The following is a 14,981-nucleotide window of genomic DNA, read 5'->3' on the forward strand; positions in this document are numbered from 1 at the left end:
AGATCAGTGGAGGGCAGGCTCATGGGTCCGATGGGAAACAGAATTACCCCCATCTGGATCTGCACTCTGAGGAACTTCCTCATCATCTTATCCACCTCTGCTTTAGTTTAGACAATCACCTGGAGGACCTAAAGGAGAAGCTGGTAGATGGTGGCCTGGAATGTCTCCTCAGAGTTTCTTGGAGAAATGGGGAGAATAACAGAGGAGAGATCAGCTCCAGCGTGAACTATGGTGACCAGATCCAACGCTATCTAGGTTACGAGGAGGTAGGATGAGAGGGTGCTGGATCAGACTTTTTCTGATAGTTTGGCAGGAGGTTTGCAGGATGGAGCCGATGCAGATGAACAGTCCAGAGATGTCTTCTTAGAGTCCTCATCTTTCACAGCTACTTCAGGCTTCCTATTTTTGGAACTCTTTGGTGTGTGGGGGGGGGGGGGGGGGGCTGAGCCTCAGTAGCTAGAGAAAATGAAGTGGGAAGAAGACCCTTTAGCATTAATTTATTTCTCTGGTCACTAACAGCCCTAGAATTAAAACCAGCACAGACAGAATAATCAGTTTCTAAATGGGCAACGCCCAAGCAGTAAACACATTCCCTGTAGGCATCAGAATTGGCAATCGTATGCCCACAGGAAGTGCACTTTTTAGAACCATTTGTTTTATCTGCCATTTTAAGGAGATAAAGGAGAGGAGAAGAAGGAACTTTCAAATTAGCCATCGAAAAGATTTGTTTTAAACTACAAGACAGTACCAACAATGGCACAAACAAATACCCTCTAGAAAGTAGGGAAGGGAAGATTGTTAAGAATAAAAACAATAATACCAACAATGATTCTCAGTAGAGTACCCAAACTACAAGAGAGTAGGAAAAATGTGCCTGATGGACAGAACCTGAAAACTATCCAGAAAGCAAGAGACGGTGAAAAAGTTAATTAAAAGAAGACAACATACAAGCTTTACATACTGGAAAAAAAACCCAAAGTCTCAAAAGAAGGCAATCCGCTTCTGAGTAATATGGCAGAAAATGATATCTAGGGTATGTTAGATTGGTTGGGCATTATGGGTAAGGGAGATGCTCGAGAACTGGACCCATGAATCTAACGAAAACAGCCAAGCTGGCTCAGAGGTTGGATCCAAGAGCAATCAGCTGAGGAACAAATGAATGGCAACACGAGATCAGTCTATTTGTGCATATGTTCGTAGCAGTTATTCACAGCATGACTATGAGAGTGGTGTTTGACAGGGTATCACCTACCAGCTTTGTAGCTCTACTGAGAGACTTCAACACTTGTATGGGAAATAATGAAAATACCTGGTCAACAGCTGAGGCAGCAGCAAGGAGAAGTAGTCACTGGTAAGCATAGAGCCTGCTGGGAAAAAACAGCAGTGAAGTACGCTGTAAGGTTAAAGAAAGGGCTTTACCACAGACATTTCATCAGTGTGTTAATTTGGAAAGCTTTACTAAGCTGTCTTTGTGCCTCACTACAAAGAAAATTGTTTTCCTCTTAAATACATATTCCTGTGCACCCATCTTTTTTAATCAAAAGCAATACCTACAAAAAGGTCATAATTTACCAGTTTACTAGAAACCGTGATTTGTAATATCCTACATGCATCAAGAACTTTCTCTAAAAATAGTCTTGTAAAGCCCACTGAGAGTGTTCATTGCTGTTCTTTACAGATGTTTTGCAGAGTTTCATAATTACATATTTACTACCTGGATTTAAATTTAGTTCTCTTAATAGATATTTAACAGCTCTTAAAATGAAGGGTATAAATATAAAAAGACAACGATGATTTCTCCCTGCCAATGGGTGGAGCTATGGACTAGGTGAGTGTGTCAATGTGCCCCTTATCAGGAAAGAAAAATCTGTCAATCACACATCAACAGCATTTACTTCTCTTGATGTAAATTTTACCACTTGTTTTAAATTACAGCTTTGACAGAAATCAGTTTCTGATGTCAACAGACAGTAAAGCCTTATTAATTAAAAGATGCAAGACTTGGGTTCCAGTACTAATGACCAGGCATGCATCCTGCTACTGTTATGCAAGCAATTCAACATTTTCAAGTCTTCCCTGGAAGTCTTACGGTGGATGCAGAAAGCTATTAAAGTCAGAATTTCTTTATCAGTTTTATATGAAATTGTTTTTTACAAGCCTTCCTCTAAATTAAATTGCCTATCAGTTTTAAAAAGTGTGCAGCCACAATAACCACAGTAAAACTGTGCTACAAGTCATGAACTAATGCACTTTAGCTTTTACTCTGCTGGCGTTTGTAAAATTAATTTTAACAACAGAACTTTTATGCAACCATAACATGTTATTGTCTTGCTAAACAAGTGAAAAGATTCCAATACAGTGTCAATTTATTAAAAAAAGATATGTGTTGGCTGTATGCAGATTACTTCCATTTTTCTTAAACAGGTGATGTTTACCAGCTAGATCATTTTGAATTCCAAAAATCAAATGTGTGTACAAAAGAGTCGTTCAGTTCCTGTCAATGTAAGCACAAATAAAGCACACTTTTTCGTTTACGCTGCAACTAAAAACAAGTTTGATTACCACTGAGCTTTTGTCAACATCAAAAATTATCCAAGTGATGATTAGAACTTTGCATTCCCAGATTGAGATATTTTTTTTCTTGCTAGCAACTATGTCATTCTCAGCAAATTTGAACCACTTTGTATGTTGGATTGCCTTCTTTGCTTTATACATGATTGTTTTGTAAAAAGCATGAATTCTTACAAGTGCAGGAGGACCCATTACCCAACATTTCTGTTGCCTTCTTGGACTAAAATCCAGCATAATGAAGTTGCTTTTTAAAAAATGAGAAGCTTTGTGCATAGAAAAGCAAATTAATTTTGTAGTGTATACGGCATATTCCATTCTTTTTTGTTTCATGTGGTTCTTGTGTATATAATTTATGGTACAAAAATCACATGCCTTTTAATTCTAGCTCCAAGAAGGGACAAAAACTAAAATCTAGCAAAGCTAGACTTTCCACTGTGTGATACCTTAAACCTCTTGTATCAGAGGAACATGAGATATATGCAAATAATCTCTTAAGGATATCAGGTGTAAATAGGAATTCTGAATGTCCATGACTTTTTTCTTTTACCTTCAAGAAGTCTACTTATGGACAATTTCGGGCCAATAAAGTCAAACTCCTCTAACTGTGTTTCTGCCTTAATATGGCATCATCAGCACAGCATAAGAAGAATATTTGAGTGCTGGAAACACAGGGTTGTCGTACCCAACTGATATCCATAAACATTAGGGTGTCTGCAAAATATCACAACTAACAAACTAAAACAATGAGTAAAAAAGGTCACACAGGAAAACCAACTGGTTAAAAAACACAAAAAGAAAAATCTAGCAAAGCTAGACTTTCCACTGTGTGATACCTTAAACCTCTTGTATCAAAGGCAACATGGGATATATGCAAATTACCATTACGGATATCAGGTGTTTCAGCTAAATGTCAATTCTGAATGTCCATGACTTTTTCTTTTACTTTTACCTTTAAGTCTATTTACGGACAGTTTCAGGCCAATAAAGCCAAACTCCTTTAGCTGCGGACATGCATATTTCTGCCTTCTTATGGCATCATCATCAGCACAGCATAAGAGGAATGTTTGACTTTTGGAAACACAGGGTTGTCGTACCCAACTGATATCCATAATCACAGGTCCAAGAAGGCAATGATAATGTTGGGTAATGGGTCCTTCTGCACCAGTAAGAATTTGTGTCTTTTATGAACCAATCATGTACAAAACAAAAAAATGAAGGCAATCCAGCAGAAGAGAGTGGTTTGGAAATAGAAGGACAGATGGTGAAAATTAATGTGCACTGTGAATAGTTTAACCAACCTTAATGAAAGCAATTGTTGTGGCTCTGATCTGTCACGTGGAGGCACTGTGGTTAAATTCCTTACAGTCTGTGTAGTGGCTGCTGGCTGGTGTGGGACAGGAGTAACCGTGCAGACCTGTAATGGCTTCTCCATCCTCTCTTGATGACTACTGGAAGCGGGTGTAGAACACTGCCTTGGCACATCTCCTCTCTGAATACTACTGTTTGCATCTTCAACAGTACGCTGTGGTCCAGGACTAGGAACCCTTGGAGCTTGCAAGTTGACAGCTACAGGTGTCTTTACTGAGGGAAATCCACCAGCTTTCCCCATCTGGAGACGGTGTGCTATTAAGAGATACAGCATTAATGATTATAAATTTGCATTACAAATAATTAGAGGAAAACAAGGCTAGCCCCATGATACTAAATTCTCAAAATGTAACACAACCTTTGAATCTGCCATCATGATAAAGGACAAGCTTGCAAATCAAACAAGTCTGCCTTTTTCCTGAGAGGGAGCGAATCCTTAAAGGAGGTAACATTTCACACACTTTGCTTTTTATGTAAAAAAGCATAATTTCATCTTTTTGCAACAGGATACAAGCCAAGCACTATAACAATCACTACATGTGAATGTCAGCTGAAGCAATAAAGTAGTCAGTGGGAGGTGCTGCGCAATTAAGCCTACAAAGATGGTAACTAGAAGTTAAAAAAAAGTGAGAAGATGATGGGAACAAATTGAGCTCTCAGGCTTACACATGGGAGCCCAGGCACTGTAACAGATTTGATTTCAAAGGGAAAAAGTAAGATATTAATTTTAAACATCAAAATGAAAAGGGAAAACAAGCATATAAATCAGTAGGGAGGAATAACTTTACAATTATTATTAATATATTCCCCCATCCAATGCTGAAATAATCAATTGGACACAGTTGTGCACCTAGCAGAACCTTAACCTTTCTGATTACAGTCAAGTAACAACTGTTTTCTGATCAAACAGCAGGGGGCACTGCAGGTTCACTAGCTGAGACTGTACCAGTCGCAGCAGGACAGTCACAGATAAAGCAAGCTCTTCAGAAGAAAAATCTCTTCAGATAAACATTTTAGCATGATGCCCCCCCCCCCACCACCCATTAATACTTTTCAGTGGTTTGCAGACAGGAAGATCTCCGGAGACAGCAGAAGTATCAGAGTATTATTTGATACTGATATCACTGAATGGTGTGGAGTATTTTATTTAAAGTATTCACTCCTGGTGTCCCAGTCAGACGGACAAGCAGTGGCAAAATTCACTGATCTTTTTTCTCATCATACAAACGGGGTCAAGGTTCAGCATAGGCAAACTACAAGTACATGGTATAAAATCAAGAAACACCAAAGTAAAACTTATCTGTAGGAAATAAATCTCTCTATTCAGGCATAGACAGAAAGCAGGTCACCTCATGCAACAGGCATGGGATACATCTTCATACGATGTGAACAAATACCCTCTAACTGAAGCTGTTTAGAGTACACCAACTGGATAGGAGAGAGGAAAAACACTTCAAAGCAAACAAAAAGCACATCCTGCTTCATTTTACTGTAATTATATTTTCACTCCTAATTAAGCTTTATGTTTGAGTGACACATTACTGTTAAGTGTCAGGTCTACCAAACTGCTGCCATTCGCCTTTTAAACATGTTTTGTTTTTATTTTATAAAAAAAAGTAAACAGCTATACCCCAGTGAGCATTAAATCATACAATGGAGTAACATAACTTGGGGGAACATATCTCTAATGCATGTAACTCATGGGGAAAATGTATTTATTTATTTATTTTACATTTGTTCACTGGGATAGTCCGACTGGACACCTGTCCATTTTCAGCAGAGGCCCGGGGAGAAAAGTTCCAGATAACACAGATAGAACGTAACAGATAGGAGTCAAACATATTTTCAAAGCCCTCTAAGTAGGTACTCACAACATACACAGTGTGTAACAGTATACAAAAACAACAGGTTGCAGCAAGCTATTATGAGCAAGAGATGCGTACAATATTAATTTAAATAAGGCATTGAATAAGTAGTGATTAATCAGGGTTAGTACAGGGACAAAACTAGGAAGAAAAAGCTAGGTATGTACCCCAAAATGGACTCACCATGAGGCAGAGCAGCAAGGTAGGGGACAGCCTCTGAGGAGGTCTCACCACAAGTCAGCGTTTGACTGCATGACAGGTGACATTACCAACAATTTATGATTCACTAGGTGCTGTGAAGGTGTACATCATTCCTTCCTTCATACTCTCTCTCTCTCTCTCTCTCATAGGGTGCAAGGGACTTGCAGGGTTCACTGGAAACATCCTTAAAGCATACACACAGCAGGCTCATTCAAAAGGCAGTCTTAGTCCATTCCATCCACCCACCATTTATTTAGGACAGACTGCATACCACCTCTGCCCTTCTGTTTTAAGTGCTAGGGTCATCCAGTCTGTTCTGCATGTATATCAGACTGCACAGACAGTAGTCTGAAGACAAGTGCTTCAGTGTCCTAGACTGTAAGCAAAAGCCTTATACTCTGTAACCCCCCCCACACACACACACACACACACACACACACACACACACACACACACACACACACACACACACACACACACACACACACACACACACACACACACCCACCCTGCTGGTCAGCTTTTACTCTCTACCTCCAACAATTGCTGACATTTACCCTTACTCAAACTATCAAACTATTTCTTTCTCCTATATTTTGTTCACTTCTAGATTTGCTACTCCCATTATTTTTATCCTCCTGTCTTTCTTCAGTGGAACTGCATGACTTTCAAGGAAGTCACCCTTGGTCTTCCTTCCTTTATTCCTCCTTGTCCTAGACAGTTATTAAACCACTTTCTGCTCTGAATATGTATTTGTGCACCGTCACCACTGATTCAGTGCACTCAGCTGTTTCTTTAGTGTGTTTTCATTCTTCTACAGAAGAGTCCCTGCAAGCAAATAGATGTGTGTGTAACAGTGAAGTCGGCGGTTTGAGTATACTATAGTAGCTCAATTTTCTTAGATCACAGCAGTCCCACCAGTACTTTATTCTTAAACTCTGCTCCACTGATTGTTCTTAGCAGTCCACAGTCTAATTTCTTTAAGTTTATTTCTCCTTTGCCACAGATGCTTGTGTAACCACTTTCAGTTCTGAGCCAGTATTTTTCCAGAGCTGCAGTCCTGCATTTTGGTTCACTTTTTCTCACTGTTTGGCTGATCTTTGGGGGTGGGGTGGGGTGACCTTTGAAATCCATAGAAACCTCCTTACCATTGCACAGTTGTTCAAACAGTCAAGTGCAATTTTTTTTTTTTTTTTTTTTTTTTTTTTTTTTAACTATTATACATCACTATTAGTCAGGTCAAGGTGATATTGGACTAACCTTCCCACTAAAACTGTGTCTTAAAGTAACAAAATCAAGACTTTCATCTACTAGCACAGAGGCCTTTTAAACCACATTGTTCATTTTACTTATCCCACTCAGCACATTTGTAGATGTTTAAGTTCAGTTACGGATTGTTTTTCTCCGTTTCTTTTCTCTGTCTCTTAGCCAAGTTTTCAACCTGCTTTGTTTGCCCTCATCAATGCTTTGGCTCTCTCCGCTCCCTTAGCCTACCACAGTTTTCACCCACCCCCTCTTACTCTACATTCATACTTCCTTAGCACCACCCACATATTCCTCAAACCAATCCCATCAGTTCCTTCCAGAAGTAATCAACAGAATCACTTCCAACAGTAACACCCACTCTAGTTTACCACCCAAGACACTCTCTCTCAAACTCCTTGCTCCCATCACTATGCCATTACATCTCTGCAACCAACCCAGTACCCCCCTAAAATGTTCTAATCATAACTTACAGCAAAGATAAAACCCAAGTTAAAGAAGATGACACTAACTCCGATTATTTTTCTATTTCTCCTCACTCTACTAGCCTTTATCATCAATTATCAAATTCACCTCCTTCAAATACTTAGGACTTCAACCATCCCTCACAAAGATGATCAACATCTACCCAGCCTATCGTTCTCTATAGCACCCTGTCTCTACAAACAAACCACATTTCATGTATTAATATTTTAAAACTAAGTATACAAATTTAAGGTCAAATACCAAACCAAGACCAAAATATAACTGGCCACTCTTCCCTCTGTAAAAAAATCAATTCAACAAAATTAGTGGAGATATTTACCCCAACCCAGGTCCCACTGTTCATAAAACCATCACTTCTAACACCAAAATAAACCAGTCACCTCATACCTTTCAACAAAAACAAAACTCAAACTCAACTTACTAAATATGAACCTAAGTAGTATGTGCAATAAAATCCATGACACACATGCCTACCTCGTCACATACACTTCTGATGCAGTCATAGCTACCAAAACCTTGTTAAAAAAAAGAAAAGATATTGAGACCCCCCTCCCCTGGATATAATATACTTGGGCATGACAGACAGACAAAGTAAACATTCAGGTGGTGTTGCAATCATGTATACGAATTCCCTAACCATCAACTTACTCCCACAGAAAATACCCAAATTTAACGATGCTGAACTTCTAACACTCCTAAAATCAACAACAGGAAAACTATATGTTTAACAGCAATTAATATATCACCAGGGAATAACATTAATACTGTTGAAAACATCCTATATTGGATATCCCAAGAGATTAACCATGAAACTATAATATTTGGAAACTTAAATATAGATTAGCAACTCTACAACCCCCAACGAATACATAAACTTGCATAACTTCAAACAATTAAAACCATACCCACTAGAATCAATAAAACTTCAGGGAAACACTCAACAGTAGACCGGATCTTTACAAACAAGATTAACAGATAAAAGTAGGCTGCCTCTCAGACAGCACAAGTGACTACATACCAACATATGCCATTAGAACTCACCATAACCTATATAAATTAAACATATGATCTTTAATCAAATACAAAATATAACCAACTTCAGCAAAGATATTTTCAATGAAACACTAAAACAATATAACTGAAATGTACTTAGTACAATGCCATTAGATACTGCTGTAGAACACTAAAAATATATTCTTACAGACCTTAAATAATCTAGCACCAGTGCATAAGAGAGTAAAGTCCAATCCCACACTATGGGTAACAAAAGAAACAAAAATACTTGTGATAAAAAGGGATAAGGCCTGGAAAAACCGTTATAAAAATAGAACTCATAATGCCTTCCAGCAATTTAGACATATTAGAAACCTTGCAAACTCCATATCAAACAGAACAAGAAAACATACTAGAACAGCCTACAAGACATATATCAAAACAACTCAAAACTTTTTTGGGTCATCACTAAACTATTCCACCCGGGCAAGACCCCCACACCCTCTCCAAAAATAAACAATATGTCAGACACTATCCCCACACAGTTTAATTCCTACTTTCTACAATCAATATTATCTCTCTTAGACATTAAAATATCTGCCCCCTCCCTCTACCCCTGTCCAACCAAAACCACATACAGTGCTTTAGTTTTAGTCCATTACCCACCTCGCTCATAAAGAAGCTGCTCCTTAAACTAAAAACTACTTTGTTAACTCTAGACCATCAGGCTCCCTACAAATGGACGCAGAAGTCATAGCCTTCCCCGTGTCCATACTAATTAATAGGTCCATAGCAGAAAGATGCGTCCCATCACTGTGGAAAAAATCCTACATCATATCACTGCACAAAGGTGGCACATCTACAGAGTTTAATAACTACAGACCAAAAACGATTCTCTTATCCTGCTCTCAAAAACACAATATGGCTTTAGGCCCCAGCACAGCACCACTACTGCTCTACTACATTTTACAATAAATAAACCAACACAGAAACAATGGTCTGCTCGTGTCCACCATTTCTTAGACTTGTCAAAGGCATTTCATAAATTCTCACATCAGCAACTGCTCATTCATCTCACCTCAACAGGGCCTTCACAATACTCCCTGTCATGGTTACTTAGTTACCTATCTGGAAGACAACGAGCTGTTAAATGGCAACAAACCTAATCATCCTTTCAACCAGTTACTACAGGTGTCTCTCAGGGCTCTATCCTGGGTCCTCTCCTATTTAATATATTTACTAATAACCTCCACACTTCCACTCACCATGATAATTTAGTTCAGTATGAAGATGACTCAAAATTAATTTGTACAGCCTTAAGAATAAATAAGCTCCAAGACATTATCCAAAAATCTTTTTCCTCTGTAGAAACCTGGCGCAAAGAATCAAACCTCCTACTCAACCAAAAGAAAATGAAGTTAATACTTTTTACTCCAAAAAGTTGCCAAAATCAAAAGCAATCTTTTAATATAAGGTCAGCAAATACTAATAATACTGTCATTGAAACTGTCACAGGAAACTTCTAGGAGTTACAATAGATGACAATCTCAAATATGACCAGCACATACAGCACACCGTTAAATCGACATACCACAAACTAGGCTCCCTTTATAGGATCAATGGGTTCCTTACAGATATTGCAAGAAAAACTCTAGCCACCACCTTCTTACTGCCAACTCTGTTATACGTGCTACAATCCTAACAAACGTAAACAATACTCAAAGAAAGAAACTTGCCTCCTGCTACAATAAAATAGCTAAAATTGCCACCAATCTCCCTCATAGGACCCACCACTGTCATAGTTATCCAAGTGATGCCTCCAGGTGCATCTGCAGTTAACTCCTACTGATGCCTCTAGCCGTTAAATATTGCTTATTCATATTTGAATCAATAATTTCAAAACCATGCTATGTACAAGGTTTTAAAATATTTCATCTTAAAGCTTACACAATAGCAAACTCGAGTGCATTAATATTTGACCTCTGTCTAGTGCAGAAAAATAGATATTAACTGTTGTTTTTATGATATTACTTTATATAGATATAATTTTCACATTTTTCTAAATATTTCAACAGACAAGTTACCCAAGTCCTTAGCCTCATATGAAAGCTCTCAGCTACAAGATTAAAATGCGGCTAACAGTATGTGTGTGTAACTTGAGGGGTTGCTGAGATATTAAGTTGTTTATAAAATAGTGCGTTTACTGTGACTTATAAAATTCAGTTTAAGACCTAGAACCTTAAGAATACTACCACTATAAAAATAGTTTGTGCTGAATAGTTTGCCATTTATACTTCTTTCATAATCCCTATGGTTCCAGAGATATGAACATTTGTTTGAAATGTGAGAACATAATTTGATTTTGTCAAAAGGCTTAAGCTCCACCCATTGGACGTTACAGTGCAAACTTCCTGAGCTCTGTTGTAGTGAATAATAAGTAATTAAACTGTCTTGAACTGCACAACTACCCAACAAATTCACAACTATCTAAAGCACAAAACTCATTCAGCATCCAGAAAACCCCCTGCACTACACACTTATTACTGCCCTACTATCCAACAAGGGAACTCTGTTCTAGTAACAAATTCTTACTCCTCACAAATAAGTCAAATAATGTTGCAGGAGACTCTCTCTACTCCTAATATGTTGTTAAACTCCAGAATATTATCCCCACACAAATAAAACTCTCCAACAAATTCAGTAGTTTTAAACAACTGCTTAAACAACATCTTAACCAATCCTGGTCCTGAAATGCTCATCACCAAGTTAAGACTTTGTGCTCACCTTATATGATACTCGCCAAATACTCTCCTTAAACAGAAAACTCTCAACCTCTAACTGAAATTTTTATACATAACTGCTGCCTGTACAATCCACTAAGCTGTATGTGGTCTTTGTCTTTAGTAACGTCCACCTCTGTAAAATGTTAGAATGTATAAATGTAACTACTGTATGTGTATAAATGTAAATAGAAATGCAACTACTGTGTTTAACTGGAACCAAATATAATGCAATGCATATAGAGCTTTTCTGCCCAGGCCTCTACTGAAAATGGATATTACCCAGTTGGACTTTCCCAGTAAACAAAGACAAATAAATATCCATACAACTGGTGACTTACTAGGAGACAGTGAGGTGGATTTTGGGGCAAATCCATAAAAATGGTGACTCACTAAAGTGCAACATACTGGTACACAGACCTTTACTCTGTCTGCAATGCCAGTGATCAGATTTTGACTACTGACAAATAATGCAGCTAACTAGCCACTGGGAGAGGGGAATAGGAAGGAGTGGGACATGTCAGCCCTACCTTACTTGGGAGAAAGGAACAGGGATTTTCCATAGCTGTAGGAGTGTCTCTTGATGTATGGTAGGGGATACCACTGGATTATAAGGAAAAATGAAAAATTACTTGGTGCTTGACACCAATAATGGCAACACTATTCAGCCAATGAGAGGAGCATGCAAAGGGTCTGGCAAGGTATACTCTGTACCTGACATGGAATGTAATGTAGAAGAAAAAGCAAATTCTAGCTTATCCATCAACGATGACAAGGATCTGCTTTCTCCAGGTTCTCCTACACCTCCCCTAACATCACATAAAGGTGGGTCGTTTACATCCATAGCGGGCTAGAAGTGAGCAGATGTCAAGAAATGAACAAGTCAACACATAGACAAGAATGCTACGTCTAAATTGTGCCAGACAGTGGATCACTAAAAAAAAGTAAATCTAGAAAAAAAAAGGTCAAGACTCAGAAGAGTAGGTTAAGAGATGCCCCCCCAATACTGCTGACTCATGGTGACTCAGTGAAAGAGTAGCAGGTATACTCCTAAAAAATTCTGACTCATCAGGAGACAGTGCAGTAGGATAAGACATAGGGCATTAACACTGCTGATTCACCAGGATGTAGTATACGGTAAAATGCCATTTATGCCTAAAATGTTTCTCATGTGAGAAAGAAGTGTGACAATAAACTCTGGTACTTTTTTTATAATAAACTTAAATGAGAACAAATGTGAAAGTTTATAAGGAAGTATAAGTAAGGCCCAAAATATATCACAGCAAAAATCATCCAGGGCAGAGCTTAAAGTCACAGCTTCTAGCAAAAGAATAAAACATGAAAATTAAAAAAAGCACTTAACAGCCAGCAACAGACAGGCCCGCAAGAAGGGAAGGAGCAGAGAAAAAAGTTTTAAAACTTCAGACGAGAAATCTGTTGTGTTGGATTCCTTTTTTATAACCGAGTTGTTTATTTTATTTATTTAACATTTGTTTACCGTGGAAGTCTGACTGGGCAAGTTTGCCTATTCTCACTGCAGGCCTGCAGAGAAAAGCTCCACTAACATTCAGTATTTTAAACAATAATGAAACAATCACAGAAATGATAGTAATAAATCACATAGTAACACATACTACTGCACCTTTTCAATTAATCATTAGACTGGGTAGTTTTTAATGTAGACTTAAATGACTTACAGCTGTTTACAAACACTGGGTTTGCAATTCAAATTCATTAACTGACTGTACAATGATTAAGATATGTAGAAAATTCCTGGCTGATAGTTAATGTACATTTGGGAAGATCTTTTTTCATAAAAATTAAAACAGCTGCTTCTGTTGCTTGTTTTCATGTCAGATTTTTTTCTCTATGAAACATTTGGTTTCATGTATGGATTTCTGGATCACTGAATGAATAAGAACCCATAAAAAGGGATGCTAGTTTGACAGGCTCCAAACAGCCTATAAACTACCTCTCAACCAAATATTTTTTTAATTAAATGTATCAAATTTACAAACATCTAATAATTTGCACTTGGCATTACTAGAAGTCTAGCAAATTGAACAATGAACTGATAAAGCAAAGTTACTGTAACTGCTCACTTCAGGAGGCAAAACGACTTAAGAAGGGTGTGTGGTGCACTCTCTAACAGCAGAGCTCCCTCTAATGGTAATGGTGTAAGACAAAAACGATATTCCCGCAGAGCTGTCTCACTGCTGAAAAAGACTAAGTTGTAGAACTGATGCCCACATTTGATTATAACTCATTCACATAACAAATCTGAGCAATAATAATCACCAAAATGAACAAAAGGGGAGACTCAAAACTAAACATTACTGCATTTATGGAGCTATACACCCAATAAAATACAAAGGGTATGCTCTAAATTGGTTTATGTGTGGCCTTGAAAAAATAACTGTGGCAGGGCTAGCCACCCTGAGGTGTGAACATTGGCAAAAGATGTCTGTCACTGTTGAAGTGACACAACCCCATAAGCAAAAATGGGAAAAAAAGAGGTTGTGGATGGATACTCCAACATGTTTGTTTGCAAGAAGGTAGCAGTACATATATATATGTATATATATATATATATATGTATATGTATACACACACACACATATATATATATATATATATATATATATATATATATATATATGGATCTACTGCTTTTGGTCGAATTACATTTGGTCAAAAATGATTTCAGGCAGCCCATTTCACTGAAAGCTCATTTGATTGAAAGCTTATTTGGTCGAAAATGGAATATAGCCCCTGCTCCATTGCAGTGCGACCCTGGAGTGAGAACATAAAGTTAGGGTTGGGGGTGTAATCCCCCACATTTTGCAACTAGTTTTTACTGACGTTATATGTTTAAATGTATTTTTAATGGATACACAAGTATATAATAGTGAATACTCTGCAATTATGTGAAGGGCTATGCCCCCCACACACCCCCAATGTGGTGGGCTGTGCCTACCACTCACCCTCAACTTTATATTCTCAATCCAGGGTCGTACTGCAGTGGGGCAGGGGCTATATTCCATTTTCGACCAAATGGGTTTTCAGTGAAATGCATTTTCGGTGAAGTGGGCTGCCTGAAATCATTTTCGACTAAATGTAATTAGACCAAAAGTAGTAGACCCATATATATATATATATATATATATATATATATATATATATATATATATATATGTGTGTGTGTGTGTGTGTGCATAATATATATATATATATATATATATACACACACACACACATACACAGATATACACAGAGTGTTGCTAGAGGACAGAAACATGAAGGCACTGCTCTACATCACCATGAGCATGGCATTGGCAATATTTAACATCTAACAAAGACCCGCAACAAAATATGAAAAGGAAAAACAGAGAACAGCACTACTTACAGTAATCTAAAAAATGTCTAGTAGCACTGAATAAACAAAGTCAGCACA

General features: G+C 37.8%; 1 protein-coding gene across 1 annotated transcript in view; it reads right to left on the bottom strand.

Annotated features, from left to right (window-relative positions):
• LOC122800241 (GAS2-like protein 2A) overlaps positions 1 to 14,981 on the bottom strand; it is an 862,925-nt gene that overhangs the window by 27,894 nt on the left and 820,050 nt on the right. The window contains exon 5 of the mRNA XM_044069733.1: positions 3,870 to 4,194. Within this exon, the coding sequence (XP_043925668.1) occupies positions 3,870 to 4,194 (325 nt within the window). The remainder of the gene's footprint in view (positions 1 to 3,869; positions 4,195 to 14,981) is intronic.

Source organism: Protopterus annectens, chromosome 4.part0, assembly GCF_019279795.1.
Source record: "Protopterus annectens isolate FY-2018-M chromosome 4.part0, PAN1.0, whole genome shotgun sequence".
Taxonomy (NCBI): domain Eukaryota; kingdom Metazoa; phylum Chordata; order Ceratodontiformes; family Protopteridae; genus Protopterus; species Protopterus annectens.